The sequence below is a fragment of the Mycteria americana genome, chromosome 3, assembly GCF_035582795.1.
Source record: "Mycteria americana isolate JAX WOST 10 ecotype Jacksonville Zoo and Gardens chromosome 3, USCA_MyAme_1.0, whole genome shotgun sequence".
In the NCBI taxonomy this organism is placed as follows: Eukaryota; Metazoa; Chordata; class Aves; order Ciconiiformes; family Ciconiidae; genus Mycteria; species Mycteria americana.
Window position 1 is genome coordinate 21,762,630 of NC_134367.1, and position 20,963 is coordinate 21,783,592.

General features: G+C 40.2%; 1 protein-coding gene across 1 annotated transcript in view; it reads right to left on the minus strand.

The window, feature by feature from the left end:
- The window catches only part of SNTG2 (syntrophin gamma 2), a 318,555-nt gene that overhangs the window by 128,898 nt on the left and 168,694 nt on the right, over positions 1 to 20,963 (minus strand). Inside the window, exons 5-6 of the mRNA XM_075497273.1 lie at positions 19,474 to 19,517; positions 19,317 to 19,358 (exon numbers count right to left, since the gene is read on the minus strand). Coding sequence (XP_075353388.1) covers positions 19,317 to 19,358; positions 19,474 to 19,517 — 86 coding nt within the window. The remainder of the gene's footprint in view (positions 1 to 19,316; positions 19,359 to 19,473; positions 19,518 to 20,963) is intronic.

The following is a 20,963-nucleotide window of genomic DNA, read 5'->3' on the forward strand; positions in this document are numbered from 1 at the left end:
GCCAGGATTGTTGATCCAAACTGGCCAAAGGGCTATTCCATACCACATGACATCATGCTCAGTATATAAAGCTGGGGAAGAAGAAGGAAGGGGGGACATTTGGAGTGATGGCGTTTGTCTTCCCAAGTAACCATTACGCGTGATGGAGCCCTGCTTTCCTGGAGATGGCTGAACACCTGCCTGCCCATGGGAAGTAGTGAATGAATTCCTTGCTTTGCTTTGCTTGCGTGCGCGGCTTTTGCTTTACCTATTAAACTGTTTTTATCTCAACCCTCAAGTTTTCTTACTTTTGCTCTTCCAATTCTCTCCCCCATCCCACCGAGGGGGAGTGAGCGAGCGGCTGCGTGGTGCTTAGTTGCCGGCTGGGGCTAAACCACGACAGTCCTTTTTTGGCGCCCAACGTGGGGCACGAAGGGTTTGAGATAATGATAGATTTGATTGGAATGTGCCAGATAGAATTTATAGCTGTTTTTATAGCTAATTTTTAATTGTTTTTATAGCTAATTTTAAGCTGTTATTGCTGTTTAGCTATTAATCAGCAGGGTTCTGTGCTTGCCATAGGCTTGCTTGCCTTACTGTATGTTAGAGCCTAGGGCTCGTTAGTGGCTGCTTTTTGCTTTCACTGCTTGCCGTGCTGCTGTACTGCTGATCACCTTACTCTGCTGTGCCTGGGAACACTTTGATAACAGCAATGGCCTTGCGCCTGGGCTGGCAGATGGCCAGGGCATCGCTGCTGTTTCTGTGCTGCTGTACTGGACAGGCTGGAACTCTGGTGTGAACTCGAGTCGAAGGGACTGTGACCTGTGGATGAATCCACGTGGGAGCGGGACACCCCGAAGCGTCTGTGCCCATGGATTAGCCCATGCCAGAGCAGGTATATCTTGAAACGTCTGTGGCCATGGTAATGTCTGTGCCACAGCAGGTATAGCTCTGAAGGGATTGTGGCCCAAGGATAAGTCCACGCTGGATAAGGTGCGCCTCGAAGCATCTGTGGCTGTGGATAAAGTCCATGCTGCAGCAGGTATACCTCGAAGCATCTGTGGCTGTGGACGAAGTCTATGCTGCAGCAGGTACACCTTGAAGCATCAGTGGCTGTGCATGAGGCCATGTTGGAGCAAGTTTACTTCTGAAGGTACTACATTCTGTGGATAAGTCCAAGCTGGAGCAGGGGCAAGGGGAGGACTTCATTGCAATGTTAAACCTGATGGTCTGTCTAAAGGGACCAGGGGTGGAGATTGTAATGGAAATACCTTTAAATTGTTGTATCCCAGGATTTGAGTTGCATGTTGTGGGAATTACTATAGCAGGAACCCCTTGTTGCTAGCGAGGCTAGGAGCAAGGGGAGGAGTTCGTTGCAATGTTAAACCCTATAACCTGGTCCAAAAGGACCAGGGGTGGACATTGTAATAGATATACCTTTAAATTGTTGTAACCCATGATTTGAGTTGCATGTTATAGGAATTACTACAGCCGGAACCACCTGAACCAATGGAGGAGAAGCCTTACAAGAAGCAGTGCAAGTGCAGCAGTGACCTGACCTGAGCTGGCTTTGGTGCCCAATAACTCCAAGCAACACACCACCTCTCCTGTCCTGAGTAACAACCATAAGAGATGAAGCCCAAAGTCATGGACTAAATGAACTCAGTGGACATTTTGTGGACATTTATGGACATTTTACAGACATTTTACAGGGGTGGTCCATAGACTAAGGGAACGATATGTGTGTATTATATCAAAGGATGGGAAGGGTGATGGTGGGTAATGAGAATGTATTGAATAGTGTGAGACCTGAGCATGACGTAAATGGTATGGAATAAGGGGTGGATACTGTCCTGGTTTCAGTTGAGATAGAGTTAATTTTCTTTATAGTGGCTGGTATGGGGCTATGTTTTGGATTTGTGCTGAAGACAGTGTTGATAATACAGAGATGTTTTAGTTGTTGCTGTACTAGTCAAGGACTTTTCAGCTTCCTGTGCTTTGCCAGGTGCAGAAGAAGCTGGGAGGGGACCCAGCCAGGATTGTTGATCCAAACTGACCAAAGGGCTATTCCATACCACATGACATCATGCTCAGTATATAAAGCTGGGGAAGAAGAAGGAAGGGGGGACATTTGGAGTGATGGCGTTTGTCTTCCCAAGTAACCATTACGCGTGATGGAGCCCTGCTTTCCTGGAGATGGCTGAACACCTGCCTGCCCATGGGAAGTAGTGAATGAATTCCTTGCTTTGCTTTGCTTGCGTGCGCGGCTTTTGCTTTACCTATTAAACTGTTTTTATCTCAACCCTCAAGTTTTCTTACTTTTGCTCTTCCGATTCTCTTCCCCATCCCACCGAGGGGGAGTGAGCGAGCGGCTGCGTGGTGCTTAGTTGCCGGCTGGGGCTAAACCACGACAATATCACAAGGTTGTACACTAACTCTTTATTAGGTTGCGGCCTGGTCCCCTTAATAACATTGAGCTAGAGCATATAGCACTCCATAGCTCTTTATACCCTGATGAAATACTGAGGGTCACCCAATATAAGGTAGTGAATTAGTCAAAAGCACAAAACATTGTTTAGGTAGGCAGAGGAAGGTGGGGGAGGGAGAAATGAGAAAGAGAGGATACTGCTTCAGAGAAGCTAGCTCAACCAGAGTGGAAACCCAGCAGAGTGACCAAAAATGAAGACATAGACGAGTTTGTGCACAGGATGTAAGGATCAAAGGAAGCAAGAGCAGACAGGTCTTCCTAGCAATTGTCAGGGATAAGGGACATCATACAGCACTGTTCCTGAATCTATCAAGTCCTGTTTCAAAATAGTTTACACCCTTTTGTTCTTATTCCAAAATTCTCCTTTAGCTTAAATATTTGGTCTCCCTCCATGGTGCTCAGTTTTATACAGGTGGGAGGAGGAGATGGAAGAAAGAGCCCTTTTATTTATGACTAAAGAGGCTAGTATAATTTGTTATAATTCCTTTGTAGGTCTTTCAACATTTATAAATGAAATAAATATAAAATGAAAAGGGTTAAGAGAGACACAGATTTATTTTTTTATTTATTTTTAATTCTTAACGCCTTTTACCCTTAGGAAGTACCGCTTAAAACTGTAGCTGTCCAGCTGCACTCTCTGTGTGCTTTATCTACGAAGTGCCACATTTTGTATCCATAGCTTAACAAAGACTTCAATTCTTCCTATAGTTCCTTTGTGCCAGGTAGCTGAATTCTTCCATCAGTTTTAATTATAGCAATTCTGCTTTTGTGCTCAAAGATTATGCACATCGTAAATGCTCATAATGCCAGAGTACTTGCTGCTTCTCTAACCCAGGGAATTAAGTGATTGTGAAATAGATGGGGGTAAAATAGTAGTACTGAAATCTGAACTACTTAATTGTGGATGCTTTCTTAACATGTTTAGAGCTTGAAAGACAGTCAATTTCCACAAGTACATTACAGAAATTATGTGATATTTTTAGTATACATTTAACACAGGTACCATAATGTGTTACTCCATTTTAAAATCTTCCTCTGAAATTTTGCTATCCTTTACAAAAGCACAGTAAAGGTGCAAAAGGGTGCAAATTTAAATGGCAAAAATGTGTTTTAAAGCATGTGAGTTTTATCATTTGCATGTAAAAGGCACTGGAGACCAAAAGTATACTATAACTTGCTTCTTAATGAGGAATGCTGCCAGATGCATTGAGTGATGCAATAATCGCATTTCTTAGAGCATCTGGAAACAGTGAGGTTGAATTGTACATCCCACAAAATTTTAAAGTTAGACTATAATTTGCTGATTTATGTAGCTTTATTTTTATGCAGTGCTGGGATACAGAATACTTATGGTAAATTAGCTCCTGGAGAAATGAAATTATACTCAGATCTTTTTCACCTAAGCGAGGTGAAAAACACTTTTAAATTATTTGTCTCACTGTCATGATAACAGGGCTGCTGTTCTACTATGACCAAATCCCCAAGAAAATAGCTCAGAAAAATTCTATAGGGTAACAGGAAAAACATGAACAGCAGAACTTTCCTCTGCACTCTAATGTCACAAATTAGCATTCTTACTATTAATGTTTATTTTTTTCTCTCTTTCTGTTACTGCACATCTACATAGCAGCAGCAAATTTTCTAAAATACATGGTAAGTCTTAACTAATGAAAGCAACTACGTTAAATCTATTAATAAATGCTCCCCAATAAAAGAGTTCATTCACTTCTTTCAGATCCTGCTTCAGCTCTTTGATGCATGCAGCTGTTCTGCAGCTATCTACTCACCATAACAGGTATTTGCTGTCCACGTAATAGACAACTAAGGCATTCTTTTGGGACTGACTGAGGCAAAGAGAAAGGAACTCTGAGAACTGCCAAGATGAAGTTAAGAAAGTAAAATCTTCAGAAGCTTGATATCTTTTTTTTTTGTCTCTCTAGTCCTAACAATATATTAAAATGCTTTAACTAACCAGAAACTTATTGAATGTTTCATGGTTAAAGAGTTTCTTCATGAAAACTTATTTATAGAAATGTTGCAGTTTCTTGTACAGCTGTATCTGAAAACTGCATTGTGTTTGAAAGTGACTTACAAATCTACATGCCTGCTTTGGCTGATCCCAAATGTAAATCTCCTAATGACGGGGAAAGAGTCTGAGATCATTTCAGCAAGCTCTCTCTCAATAATATTTAGATTGATTCTACCCATGTTGTTTCTGTTCATATGTCTATGTGTAACTGGAGATAGCCTCTTAGCCTGGAGCACCTCAAAACCTCATGTCAGTCAAGACATGACCCCTTTATTCCATGCCTCAAGTTGCCCATTTAAAGAAATAATGGTAACAGCAACATATTGGGAAGACAATACGCCTAATCACAAACTAAATAAATCATATTTCATATACAGAAACTAGTCACAGAAAAGTTGATGATAGGTAAAAACCTCTACATTTCTTTTTCAATACCCAATGACAAAGTAGGTCAGTCTTGGCAAAAAGTTAGAGTAAGAAAAGTACAATATGCTAAAGGTTTTGACTTTGTTCTTTTCAAACACCTTTTTAAGGTTTTCTTGAGGAAACAATTGTGCAACTATCTAAGAAGAAAATTCAGAAAATGTTTAAACTATCTTCAAAAGATTAAAAGCATTTCACATAAAAATACTTAGGCAAAAATAAAGGGAGACTCAGTGGGTACACCCATAAGGATGGATCCCCCTAAGTTGTTTCACAGTATAGCCCTGCCAAGTTGTTGTAGAGAAATTTCCACCATTTTCCCCTTCCTCTCCCTTCAGCTCTCATGAACAGAGAGGATCTGGAGAAGGGAAATGGTAATGTCAAGGTTGTGAAAGTATGTACCTTGATTTTATTTCCTCTACAAGTTTTGATTAACTAAGTTCTCTAAAAACATATCTATGAGAAGGAAAGCCACTTTAACTCTAGGTTAGTCAATTGCATATTTTAAGTTTTTACTTTAAAAAAAAAATATTATTTAATAGTTACTTGAGATCAGGGAAAGCAACAGCAAAAGCCCTCTCACAAAAAGTCACTGGAACAGATTTGCTCTGCCTTCCTACTGCTCTTCCTTTTCCTTCCTCTCTGACATTTTCCTGGGACTTGTTTGTCATGTCTCTGGAAGCAAAACGACAGCTTTGTTTGATTATTCTATTTCTTATTTCTTTAGGTTTCCCATGACAAAACATACACCCCCACAAAATTGCACACATACTTCTCTACGTGTTCAATATAATTTTTACAGAGATTGATTTCTTATTTCCACTCTACTGCATTTGCATTACTTGAACACATGGCAATTCCTGGAAATACAGTGTGATGTTGAGGTGATTTAAGACACTACTGGTAAGTTTCTATGCAATACCACATACTTTTTTTTAACTTGCATTCATACAGTAAGATGTAATTCCAGCTAATCTTTGCAGTAATGTATATAGACTATTTCAGAAAGTGTGTACCATTTTATTGTCTCTTTTTTTTCTTTTTGGCAACTGTTAATTTTCAAAATGTTCTTTAGTAGCATCCACCTGTTCTTCCAGTGTGTCTAAAAAAAATAATGGGAGCAACAGATTGCTTTTGATAGTGCGAGTGAGGCAGCAAGGGATAGGGAATACAGAAGCACAACTTCGTTTAGATGAAAACCATTTATAACATCACTTTTAAACTCTCAACAGAAATAATTTACTAAAATGAAGAAATCTAAAGGCAAATTTAGGAAAGAACCAAGAAAATGGGAGAGCCATGCAGCTGAAGAAAAAAAAAAATCAAACAGCTCCATGATATTCAAAGGAATCAGACAGTCTTCACGTGATGTGAGAAAACCTCAGTTACTGGTTCTTCTGGATCTCGCAGAATTACCATTCCAATAGTAGAATAATATTTCTTCTATGTTGACAGAACAACAAAATTGCGGTACAAAGGACTAACTATTCAAGTGAACCATGCAGAGTATTGTTGAAAGTACTGAGAATATTCATCTTGGAAGCATTAAGATAAATCTCCAAGAAATTAAACATGCACAGTCTTTCTATGTAGAAAAATATTTGTCTTTTCCTTCATTTAACTGGTCAAACTCTGATTTTATACTTGTCATATTTCAATTACACTGTTCTTTTTGACTTCATAACATTTTCGCTGTTGGGTGAAAGACCATGTTCAAACTGAAAAGCTTCCTGCAGGAAAAACTGCAAAAGTTCAAGGAATAACCTGAAGTTAACTGTCAGTCTTGGGTCAGAAATGTGTGTATGTCTGTAAGGGTATCTATCTATACATTTTAATGTAGCAACTACCTGGGCAATCTAGCAAAACAATGAGCATTTCTCTTGAACTTTGATCTGTACTGCTGATTATTTCTGGCAGGATTCTTAAGGTATTAAATGAAATTATGGATATTAAATGAAAACTTTATTGTTACTTTCTCCAAAGGTCACAAGGTTGTTGCCTCAAGTATTACTGAGTTGCACATTCAAATATTAACATGTAGTTTAACCTACAGAACATAACACTGCAGTTCTCACATTGTAAATACATATCTTAATTTGTTTAAAGATCAAGTACATTAATGATTTTAATAACAGCATAAATCAATAAAATCTACTCATTAATATGACTATGAGACATTACTACACAGTAAAATTAGTAAATCACAAGAATGTATTTTTGCTACTTCACAAGCATCTACCAATTTGACAAGTTATTTTATAATGCTTTTTATTATTTTATTGATTCATCACTATAATTCTATGGTTTTTACTATCTTATAAAATTGGATATATTTGTTGAGCAGTTAAGCATTACAGACCTTTTTAGATATGTATCTTCCAAATTTTTTTCTATTTGACCTTTTTCTTTCTGATATTATATGGATAAATTTCATAATCTATGTTCCAGCACTTGTACCTGAATTCCAGAAGACCATGCAGAGAACTTTAATTCTAAAACAGCTAACACAGAATGGATGATGGAATAAGGGATGAATGCCAATAAAATTTCAATCTCAAGGAAGATAAACAATTTTCAAATGTATTCCTTGTGTCTCAATGAATGAGCCTATTGAAGCACAAGTTCATCACTCCCTGCCAGACATGCCAATAACATATTAAACAGTATTACAATAAACATCTGAAGTTATCAAAGATCTGGCAAAAACACTTGATAACTATTGGCTAAAAGCAGTTCAAATTCTGAAAATCTAAAACAATCCCTATTGAATGCATTCTCTATTTTAAGGAATATTGCAGCACGGGCAACAAACAGGAGGAGCTGGAAGCCACTGCGCTGCTAGAAAGCTATGACCTAGTTGCCATTACTGAAACTTGGTGGGATGAATCCCATGACTAGAGTGCGACTATCAATGGCTACAGGCTGTTCAGAAGGGACAGGCGAGGAAGGAAGGGCAGAGACATTGCCCTCTACATCAAGAAATGGATAGAGTGTGAAGAGCTGTCTCTGAAGAATAGCCACGAGGAGGTTGAAAGCTTATGAGTAAGAATTAGAGACTGAGGCAAAAAAGAGAACCTTGTGGTTGGTGTCTACTACAGGCCACCTGATCAAGGGGAGCCTATTGACAAAGCCTTCTTACTTCAGCTACAGGAGGATTGCGCTCACAGGCTCTTGTCCTGCTGGGGGACTTCAACCACCAGTAGCACAGCGAGTAGCACGGAAAAGTAGTGTGGCGAGCTGTAGGCAATCCAGGAGACTCCTGGAATGCATTGAGGATAAATTCCTAAGCCAGGTAACAGACAGCCCTACCAGAAGGGATGCGATACTGGACCTTATGGTCACCAACACAGGTGAGCTAATCGGTGATGTCAAGATTGGAGGCAGCCTGAGCTGCAGTGATCATGCACTGGTGGAGTTCACAGTCCTGAGGGATATGGGTCAGGTGAAAAGTAAAGTCAGGACCCTGGGATTTTAGGAAAGCAAAATTCCAGCTCTTCAAGGAATTAGTCAATAGGACCCCCTGGGAAACTGCCCTCAGGGACAAGGGAGCAGAACAGAGCTCGCAGATCTTTAAGGATGCTTTCCATAGACTGCATGAGTTCTCGATCCCCAGGTGTAAGAAATCAGGAAAGGAAGGCAAGAGACCAGCATGGATGAGTCAAGACCTGCTGGTCAAACTAAAGGGCAAGAAGGAAATGCACAGGCAGTGGAAGCAGGGACAGGTATCCTCAGAAGAGTATAGGGACGCTGCATGGTTGTGTAGGGATGGGGTCAGGAAGGCCAAGGCGCAGCTGGAGCTGAACTTGGCAAGGGGTGTAGAGTGATAAAAAGGGCTTCTACAGTATGTCAGCCAGAAAAGGAAGGTCAAAGAAAGCGTACACCCCCCCCCACACACACGCCCCCTGATGTGCAAGACTGGCAAACTGGTAACAATGGACAAGGAGAAGGCTGAGGTACTCAACAACGTCTTTGCCTCAGTCTTCACTGGCAACTTCTCTTCCTACACCTCTTGAGTGGATGGACCACAAGCGAAAAACTGGGGGAGCAAAGTCCCTGCCACTGTAAGAGAAGATCAGGTTCGTGACCACCTGAGGAACTTCAACATATGTAAGTCTACGGGACCTGATGAGATGCATACCAGGGTCCTGAGGGAACTGGCAGATGTAGCTGCCAAGCCATTCTCCATGATACTTGAAAAGTCATGGCAGTCAGGTGAAGTCCCTGATGACTGGAAGAAGGGAAACATTGTGCCCATCTTCAAAAAGGGTAGAAAGGATGACCCTGGGAACTACCGATCTGTCAGCCTCACCTCTGTGCCTGGGAAGATCATGGAACAGATCCTCCTAGAAGCTATGCTAAAGCCCATGGAGGACAGGGAGGTGATTTGAGACAGCCAACATGGCTTCACCAAGGGCAAGTCCTGCCTGAACAACCTAGTGGCCTTCTATGATGGAGTGACTACATCAGTGGACACGGGAAGAGCTACGGATGTCATCTATCTGGACTTCTGTAAAGCCTTTGACACGGTCCCCCACAACATACTTCTCTCTAAATTGGAGAGATACAGATTTGACGGGTGGACTGTTCGGTGGATGAGGAACTGGTTGGATGGTCACATCCAGAGGGTAGTGGTCAATGGCTCAATGTCCAGATGGAGACTGGTGACAAGTGGTGTCCCTCAGGGGTCCGTACTGTGAACAGTACTGTTTAATATCTTCATCAATGACATAGACAGGGGGATCGAGTGCACCCTCAGCAAGATTGCAGACAACACCAAGCTGAGTGGTGCAATTGACATGCCTGAGGGATGGGATGCCATCCAGAGGGACCTGGAAAAGCTTAAGAAGTAGGCCCATGTGAACCTCATGAGTTTCAACAAGGCCAAGTGCAAGGTCCTGCACCTGGGTCAGAGCAATCCCCAGTATCAATACAGGCTCGGGGATGAAGGGATTCAGAGCAGCCCTGAGGAGAAGAACTTGGGGGTACTGGTGGATGAAAAGCTGGACATGAGTCCGCAATGTGCACTCACAGCCCAGAAGACAAAGCATACCCTGGGCTGCATCAGAAAAAGCATGGCCAGCAGGTCGAGGGAGGTGATTCTGCCCCTCTACTCTGCCCTGGTGAGACCCCACCTGGAGTACTGTGTCCAGCTCTGGGGCCCTCAGCACAGGAAAGACAAGGACCTGTTGGAGTGGGTCCAGAGGAGGGCCACAAAAATGATCAGAGGGCTGGAACACCTCTCCTATGAAGAAAGGCTGCAAGAGTCGGGGTCATTCAGCCTGGAGAAGAGAAGGCTCTGGGGAGACCTTATTGAGGCCTTTCAGTACTTAAAGGGGGCTTATGAGAAAGATGGGGACAAACTTTTTAGCAGGGCCTGTTGCGATAGGACAAGGGGTAATGGTTTTAAACTAAAAGAGGGTAGATTCAGACTAGATATAAGGAAGAAATTTTTTAAGATGAGGGTGGTGAAACACTGGAACAGGTTGCTCAGAGAGGTGGTAGATGCCTCATCCCTGGGAACATTAAAGGTCAGGTTGGACGGGGCTCTAAGCAACCTCATCTAGTTGAAGATGTCCCTGCTCATTGCAGGGGGGTTGGACTAGATGACTTTTAAAGGTCCCTTCCAACCCAAACTATACTATGATTCTATGATTCTGTGATTTCTTATTTAGTGATTCCCTTCTGTGAGGCTAATTGTAAATGAAAGAAATGTTTCTAAGTACTTTCTGGGGTCAGTGAACAAATTCCAATTAGATTAACACTTGTGTGAAATACTAAAAGTGTGTGAAACACCAATTTGCTATAAAAGTATATGAATAAGATATATTAAGAAAAAAATATCATGTAGCACCTAGTTCTTAATTTTATGTACCTAGACCCTCATTTCTCCCTTTTCTAGCTAACAGAAATAACCCATTTATTATCTTGAAATGGGATTCATTTCATTCAAACTTACATTTGAACTAATCATAGAATCATAAAACAGCCCAGGTTAGGAAGGACCTCAGAAGAACATCTGACCCAACCTTTCATGGGAAAGGGAGCCTAGATGGGATTTTCTAGCACCCCATCCAATCGAATCTTGAAAAATTCCAGTGATGAAAAACCATCATGTCACCTATGTTTTGCTTATGGTCGATACAAATAGGCACTTCTAGTGCATTTCATTATAGGGCAGTGCTCACCTCAGGGACTCGCTAAATCTTTCTGAATCTTATTTCCCTCTTCCACCTAGTACAGAGAGACAAGCACCCAGCCTGCACCACAAAATGCCACACAAGAAAGTATTCTCCGGAGTAGCCTTTAGTAGGGATTTCCCTGGGTTTCCCTCAAATGCTGTTGCAGAGAACACTGTGGACAAGAGGGCTGTTCACAGATGGTGGTATATAGAAGAAAGGCTATCTGGACAACCTGTCTATCTTGCCATCTGTACAGATCACCTTCTGCTGAATTGCCACCAAATCACTGAGTCCTACTGTCAGTCTTCACAGCACTCCCTTACCCTTCACCTGCTCAATTGGGTCCAGAGGAGGGCCACAAAGATGATCCCCCCCCCCCCAAAGAGGGGGCTGGAGCACCTCCAGTATGAGGACAGGCAGAGAGAGTTGGGGTTGTTTAGCCTTGAGAGAAGGCTCCAGGGAGACCTTATAGCAGCCTTCCAGTACTTAAAGGGAGCCTACAGGAAAAATGAGGAGGGACTCTTTATCAGGGAGTGTAGTGATAGGATGAGGGATAATGGTTTTAAACTGAAAGAGGGTAGATTTAGATTAGATATTAGGAAGAAATTCTTTACTGTGAGGGTGGTGAGACACTGGAACAGGTTGCCCAGAAAAGTTGTGGATGGCCCCTCCCTGGAAGTGTTCAAGGTCAAGAATGGGGCTTTGAGCAACCTGATCTAGTGGAAGGTATCCCTGCCCATGGCAGGGGGGTTGGAACTAGATGATCTTGAAGATCCCTTCCAACCCAAACCATTCTATGATTCTATGATCCTTACCAACCTCAAAAATTCTGTTGCATCAGCAAACTGTCCCTTTGTGTTTCATTTCCTTTCACAGTTTATTGTGAATATCTTGAAAACCAAAGTCCCAGCCAAGTGGATACCAAGTGGTATCCCTTCACTGTGAATTTCAGCCAAATTACTCTTACCCTCTGCTTCCCCCTTTCTCTTCCCTCACCAGAACTGACTGTTCCTTTTGTGTTGTACAGGGTGATAACCTGATTAGCCACCAGGGAAACAAAATTAATTTTCCTGTCAGATGAGGAATGGAGAAACTACATTAATCTCCGAATTAACATTTTCTGTATTCACAGTCTCTCCACACCAATATACTATTTCTAAAAATGAACTTATTTTTCAAGGAAAATAAATTATTTTCAATTTTCCACAGTCTATTTTATTACCTACTGTAAAAGCAGGATTTTCTTCAGTCCTGATTTTGAGTTAATTATGTTTCTATCCATACCCTTAGCCAGAACTAAGGTGTGACAGTAGGAGCTTGAAGAATTGTGGAGAAAAGCAAATTCTAGTAATTAGAAGTGAAAAACAGGAAAGCCAGTTTGTTGTGAAATTGTTGCTGACAGACCAGCTAGCTGTTTGGCATGCAGAGAAGTAGTCACCTTTTAACCTTGCTGGAAGTTCAAGGATCAAGAAACAAAACTACGTATTTGGTACAAACAGCATCAGCTACCTACATAAGCATCTCCAGAGTGCCAGTTGTGAAGATGGCAGGTAGCAGACAGAACAAATTGGCCTCCTTTCCTACAGTTCCCAGATCTTGTACCCTTCTCTCCCATGTATTTACACCAGTGGGTCTTAAGTCTTTAGCACCTGTAAGACAAACTGACAACTTCACGTAACTCTCCATTTAGTAAAATGCAGGTTATCTGAGCTTGTGCCTGTTCAGTGCGCCTCCTCACTTGCTATAAGGGTGAACCAGCTGATATTCTAAAATGGCAGAAATTAAGAACAAAAGGGGAAAAAGTCTAAACACTAAGGAATCCAGACATGCCATTGTGAAACAAAACAAAATAAAAAAAACCCAAAGAAAATTCTTGAAAACATTTGTTAGAGCTACAATTAAAAAAAAAAAAAATCAAAACGCCAAAAGACAAACAAACAGGAAAAAACCAACACCCCAACACCAAAAAAAAACACGAAGCATGTACTTGCTTCTGCCCCTTAATGGCTTAACACTATGAGTGGCACTAGTGAAGTAATTCAGCATTTACCTTTGCCACCAGCATCCCTTTTAGTAGTCTCTGGTGGGTTGACCCCAGCCAGCAGCTAAGCACCCACACAGCCACCCACTCACTCCCCTCACCAGCAGGACAGGGGAGAGAATAGGAAAAACAAGAGCAACAAAACCTTCGAGATAAAGACAGTTTAATAAGTGAAGCAAAGACAAAGGTAAAAACAAAACAAGTGATGCAAAGCCAATCACTCACCACTTCCTACAAGTAGACTGATGCCCAGCCAGTCTCCGAGCAATGGCTGCTTCCCTCAGAAAACCCTCCCTGCAATTTTTACTGCTGAGCATGATGTTATATGGCATGGAAAATCCCTTTGGCCAGTTCAGGTCAGCTGTCCTGGCTGTGTCCCCTTCCAACTTCTTGCCCATCCCCAGCCTACTCATTGAGAGGGGGAAGAGAGGGAACAAGAGAAAGCCTTGATGGTGTGCAAGCACTGCTCAGCAATAACGAAAACACTGGTATGTTTTTAACATTGTTTTAGTCACAAACCAAAATACAGCACCATACTGGCTGCTATGAAGAAAATTAACTCCATCCCAGCCAGACCCAGTACATAGTCCCTTGGATCACACAGTACAACTCATAATCTTGAGTCAGGTATTTACAAAAGAGGTCTTCACCACCCAGAATGCAAGCAGCAAGAAGAGGTGTGTTCAAACTATATTGGAGGATGACGTTTCAGAAGTCCCATCTTGAAGTAGATGACTGAATATGTAAGACATCATGGTGCCACATGAAAATAAAGCAAGCCAAAAGAATTACTCAATAACTTTTGACAGGCTCCCATTGATTAAATACTTCGTATGATATTAACAATGTTAAATGTAAAATGCAACCCAGTGTGAATTGAGACTACCCAAGCCTCACTGCTAAGTGTCTTTTGAACAGAATTGCTGGAATGCCTCTCACTTAAACTGACTGACATGCTTAGATAATAGGGCACTCTTTACAGAGGTAGAAGATTCAGGTATGATTTCCTAAAAGTTCGATGAGTCCTCCATCCTTAACCTCCTGCTTTCTGGACAAGTACCCTTAATCACTAAGCTACTGTATTAATAGCTTACTACATTGTAACACTACCTTCTTCAGTGGTATTTCTAGGTGCCCAAACCTACTGCATTGTATGTAAAACTCAAACCTGATAGTTTATGTGGTCTCTGAACCCTAAATGGAACTTAGGGGTGGGATTTTCTATTTTGTATACCTTAAAAACCTTAGATATGAAAGAAGCCCTTTTTTCAAGCAAACATTATTGCAGTTCTGGATCTGTGCCATACCAGAAGTTTAAGCACGTCCACTTTCATAAAAAAAAAAGACATAGGGATCCATGAACCCTCAAAAATGTAAGCTGAAGGCTTCCTTTTTTTAAGAAATTAAACGCATCGCTCGGACTTATTCCTAAGTTCAATATATATTGCACTTTAGATGTTTATGTGCCATGTTTGTGTGCAAGTGCACACACTCTGGGCCTCTGTAATCCAACAAAAACGAGATGGGAAATATTAACCTCCTGACAGGTAGCAGACAAGCGCATCATCACTGACATGTTCCATCTACAAATGGCAGCTACTGACAAAGAACTGATTCCTACAAGCTGAAAGCTTAGGTACATTAAATGAACCCTTCTTTTTGAAGCATTTATTTTCAATTGCAAAAACACCATATTCAAATACGGAGATTATTTTTTGGATGAGAAATATCAACCATTATTTCATAAAAATGCAGTGACATAATTTTGATAAAAATAAGAAATAAAACATCTTCCATTCTCTCAGGAACTTTGGTAATAGCCTACCTCATCTCAAATCTCATAGAATCAGCCCCATCCTCTACCACCTGATCCATTTATCTAACCCCACTCTGATTATGATAGCAGGTTGTGGTAGTAGAAAAGTCTCTTTGCAGATCGACCTCCTGGCCCATTGAGATCTCTCTTCCTTCTGGAGCTTCCTTCAGCCATATGGCCTACAGTTGTTCCAGGAAGTTTTGTTTAATGCTTCTATTCAATTTCCATGTACAGGGCAAAGTGCAGCATTATGCATTTCTCTGTCATTCCTCACCACTGCAGCATAGCTGTATTATATCGACAGTTCTTGAGTGCTTCTTGGTACTGAAAAACAATCCTTAAGGGATGTAGCAGACCATTTTGTGGGGAATAACTTTCAGGAAATTTAGTTTTGTATGTGCAATAACAATACAAGCAGCAGGAGGGCAGTTTTTCAATACACAATAGACCTGACTCTGTGCTTTACTGAGATTGTCTGTAATTATTCTAGAGATTCAGCCTGATGGTATTAATCAACACCAAGAAAGGGACCGCAAGATCATGCAGCTGCACTTTATCTTGACCTAGAGAGATCACCTCCAAGTAATAAAAGCAAGTTTGGTTCCTTTGCCCATGTAATTTCTGCCTTGCTGATAAGACTGTCAAAGCCCATGTCATTTATGGTTGCTACAGATGCTATTCTGAGATACAGTTGTCAGTGAATCGACTGATAACTGCCAATAAATAGGCAACAGGGGGTAACAATTTTTATCTATACTGCCTTGCACTGCAGACTGGAGAAGCACTGCACATGGAGTGAATGTGAACTGCCTTTATCTGCATACAGTCAATGTGATAAATGAAATAAACCAGTTAAAAACTAACCACTATTCAATAAATTATTTTGTTTCAGGTTAGACCAAACCTTGTGGTAAACTGTGTCCTGGTTTCAGCTGAGATAGAGTTAATTTTCTTTATAGTGGCTGGTATGGGGCTATGTTTTGGATATGGGCTGAAAACAGTGTTGATAATACAGAGATGTTTTAGTTGTTGCTGCACTAGTCAAGGATTTTTCAGCTTCCCGTGCTCTGCCAGGTGCAGAAGAAGCTGGGAGGGGACACAGCCAGGATAGTTGATCCAAACTGACCAAAAGGCTATTCCATGCCACAGGATGTCATGCTCAGTATATAAAGCTGGGGAAGAAGAAGGAAGGGGGGACATTCAGAGTGATGGTGTTTGTCTTCCCAAGTAACCGTTATGCCTGATGGAGCCCTGCTTTCCTGGAGATGGCTGAACACCTGCCTGCCCATGGGAAGTGGTGAATGAATTCCTTGCTTTGCTTTGCTTGCGTGCGCGGCTTTTGCTTTCCCTATTAAACTGTCTTTATCTTAACCCTCGAGTTTTCTTACTTTTGCTCTTCTGATTCTCTCCCCCATCCCACCAGGGGGGAGTGAGCGAGCAGCTGCGTGGTGCTTAGTTCCCGGCTGGGGCTAAACCACAACAACTGTATTTCAAAACCGCATGAAATAACTGAAGAGTAAAAGAGAAAAAAGAAAAAGCATATTATTGACTGCTGCTTTTCTTTAAGTCAGTGAGAATGGCAAGCGCCCACTACGTTTTCAAATGAAATCCAGTAACATTTTCATAATTATAAGGCTACGTAAGAATCCTTAGAAAAAGCCTCGAAGCTGCTAAACCTTAGCCCATCCGTTACCAAATCAGCATTCATCACTGCAGCAGAAGCAGTGGCCTATCAAGGCTATATGGTATAGAATTGTTGGAAGTGATGTATAGGAGAAGGATGGGGCTGAGGTATCAGTGGTTCAGATAAGAGTAGGCAGCACAGGGAACAGATGCTACGAAACGTGTTATTGCTAGGAGCCATTCGGATACACCCGCTCAAGAGCTGGTGATTTGTTTCAGTGGCTTCCAAAATTGATAGGTTCCCAGCCACCTCCCATCCTCTGTGTTTTTCAATGCATTAGTCTGAGTGTTGCTGTGGAAGTGATTCTCCAACTGCGGTAGAGTATGAAGTGGAGGGGAAAGTGCAAGAAATGCTGCCAGAACATTGGTCTAAGATATTCTTCTTAGGCCCACTGGAGAACATGCAATGGTAAAAATATTCTGGAAATTCGGCCAGCAACTTCTGGCTTACCTCTTGTCTAAACTCTGATAGGTAATACAGAGTAACTATTGATACGTGCTTTTTTTATTTGAGGTTTGGCTGCAAGCATCTAACCACTGAAAATACTACAGAAGCAGTATTCTTTAGAAAAAGAAAGTAATTCCCTATTTTATTTTTTTTTCCCAAGAGAAGTCCTTGCCATCTTAATTCTATAAAGCAATGTAATATAAAGCTGAGTTCTATAAAGCATTTTAATAATTTTCCTTTTAAGCAAACAAAAAACTCTGGAAGACCTTGGTCCGTTTCTTGAACATTACCGTGAAAATGAATGCACCAGCGAGAGTCAGCCTATCATGCTAGAACTAGTCACCATAATTCCATTCTTCAACCTCAAGATTCCTCTAAACTGAACATCACCGGATTCAAAAGCTATGCAGAAACTGTGCCTGCATTCCACAGTGTGCTGTACAATCCTGGGCAAGGGGCCTTTTCAGTGTGTCACAGCAATCCACACATACTGGTTTTCCCATGAAAACCAAGACATAGAGCTGTGTGCCTTAATCTCCTCCCAGATTGAAGTTGAGATCTTTGTATGTTTTCTGTATTCTTCTCTTTCTTGCGTGTGGGTATGGTCTCATTAGGTACAAGATTTCTTTATTATGGTTATTTATTACCTATAGCCTTATAACCTCTGGGAGTACCAGCTAGGAATTAGGTTGTGTCCAATATGTGCACTCAGGCTTGAAGACAGGAAGTGCATCTTAGTCCTATGGATACCATCAAAAAGAGCCAACGTTTAAGCACATTTCTTGCTTCCTAATAAAGAAACTTCCACAAAATAGCATCTTAAAATGACTTACAGAATAAGATGAAATTTAAAACCATGTAACATCACTGCTTTCTCGATTCCTCCCATTCTTGTCCCAGCCTTTAGACACAGTTTAAGTATAACATTGTATGCTATTGTTATTACTATCTATACTTCCGTAACACTTGAGAATTCTTAACGTGAAACAGGAGCACTGCGCAGTGCACCACAGCCCACAACAATAATGTATATGGTGCATAAATATAAATATAAATAGGGCACAACTGAAATTCTTACATCATTTCACCAAATAAAATAACTGTGTTCCTTTATACATTTCCCATCAGGAATCCTCATGTCCTCACACAAGTGCACATTCAGAAATAGGTAGCAAAACATTAATTAGACTTTCTATTTTTCAGTGCATGCCAGGGTAAGACCTACAAAAGTTGAGTCGCCTTCAATTGCACTGAAGGCAATGGGAATCAAAGTTTTTAAATATGTGAGCAGGATCATGACACTCACCCCACATATTCTAATTTTTAAGTGCTGTTTTTAGAGTAGGTTAAATCAGATTCCTTACAAAACTAATTCAATCCCTGCTCCTGCAATGCTAAGAAGGTCAGAATTTTATTACCATTTAAATGTACTACCACAGCAGGTGAGCCCTTTATGAGCACCTGCAATCCCAATGGATCAGGCATTGTACCAAAGGCATAATCCATAAGGACTATATGTGTGCACACACATATATATGTTATATATACATATGGTATATATACATATACATTTATATATATAAAAGACTATTCAATTTATTTGCAACCCCTGAAAACTAATTGTGATCACCCAAAGGACATTTTGGTACCTACAGTAGCATCATAAAAAAGGTAATGTGCGTTTTTTATATTTTTACCATTCTTAAATAGTAAAGGCCTTTTAATTTTTCTTTGCATTCTATTGAATTTTCATGCCAAGCAGCCCAGTGTACAGTTTACAGGGAAAAAAAAGAAAAGATCATGTGTTCATTTATAATACTGATATAGTTCCTATTCTGGGAAGAGCAGTTGCACTCTGCTGAACAGAACAGAGGCAACCTACCAGGATTTTGCATTTTTGCCTTATTTTGTGCTTTGAAATACTTATTTTATCTAAGGGATGTAAAAACTATAATAAACAATGATGGAGACTCAACTTTGGAATACTACATTTGTGCCACATGTGCATATATCTTACTATGAAGAAGGTCACAGTAAGAGTGCAGAAACTGTAACAAATGCTAACAGCCAAAATTAAGCTTTTAATAATCACATATACGACAAACCTGACTAGAGCACTGTGTCTTTATAGTAAAAAAGAGTAAACTCATACGAAGCAAGGCTAGAGACAGAGCACTAGCAATACAGGATATTCTGAACACTATTAAAAAATCAAAGTGGAATGACTTACCACTTCTTCGTGGGTAGCACTTTCTACATTTATACCATTAACCTAAAAACAGATACAATAGGGAGAAAATTATTTGCAACGCGTAAGTTAGTTAATGAAATAAACACAAAGGCAAGTATGAAACAAATGTCTGTGGAATAAGTGAATGTTTACTGACCTGTATTATTGCATCTCCTATAAATAACATTCCTGTTTGGTCAGCTGTGGGATTACAGAAGGAGTACATTTTAATTGAAAGTAGTACTGAAAAATAATGCTATATTCTCTTCCAGCAATTGGTTTAGCATGCTGTTTGTAACCTTCATTTGAAACTGGTTTGGTTGTGAAAATACCAATGGCATAGCAATCAGTATTCATCCTACAAGGGTAGCAGATTCCTAGCAATTTTAAACAAATTAAGAGAGTTACTTTCCATGCACAAAGAACTTATTTAATATGGAATACAAATGTCATTTCTCACTAATGAAGGATTTCATTAAATTATGTGGAAAGTGTGATTCACACTTTTCATTATTCTTCCACAAAAGGGAAATAGGAATTTCTGAAACTACTTAGCAATTCCTTTCCCCCTGAACGAATTTACAGGGACGCTATAATTAAAGAGGTTGCGCCTAGAATTTAATACAACTCTTTAACATGAACTTTGAGTTAGCTTTGTTCCTGAGAGTAACAAAATACATTATTCTAGTCTGTAATTTGCATGTTTCCTGCCTTACAGAGTTAATGGGAATAATGTAATCAAACTGCAAACAATTCTGCACAGATACAAACAATGACATTTTTGAGGTGTATTCTCTAACTTTTAGATTTTTTACATTTTAGTGGAATTTGAGGATGTTTATCTCTTGGAATGTGTTACTTAATTGAAAGTAAGGGTCTGATCCTTCAAAGACTGATTTGATTAAATAAGGCATATTAGTCATATATGATCTTACAGAGTCACAGTTTGAAGCTTTGAAGAATGCATCAAATGTTAACAAAGACAGTATTTTGAGAGATGGAAATAAAGGTAAAAAAGAAAAAACTGCATAGAGTATTCTCACCATTTCTGCAATATAGCTGTTGCCACTACAAATGTACCTTTGGTACAAACCAGCTTTTTTTATATTAAATTTATCTTTCTAATAGATTTTTCATCACTCTTTTGGCAGATAAAAGATAACAGTTCATTAGTCATACTTTTATCAGTACTTAGGAAAGATTTCACTATTTATTTTAAATACCACGCTACAAGTTGTATTGAAGTTCCTTACCCCACTTCTTATCCTGCTTTGTATTTAAAAATATGCACACAATTTGTCATAGCTGGTATAGAAAAGAGACATCTATATACAGAAATGCAACTGAATTACAGCAGTTCAAAACATCATGAAGCAATGCAAAGTAGCCTATATTGGGTACATACATTGCTAGAGGTGCTGAACATCAGCTTGGGCATCTTGATACTAAACCTGTGTTCAAGATGTTAGTAATACATATACCAATAGTGAAAAACATGTGAACCATTTTTAATTCAATACTTATGTTACGGGCCACTGGGCTGCTTTAGGAAAGTGGGAGCATACTTGAACTGGAGATAGAAGGAAGAAGGTGTGTTTGAAATTGCAGTTGCGGGAAGTATAAAAGGATAAAGTCGAAGGGTGCATG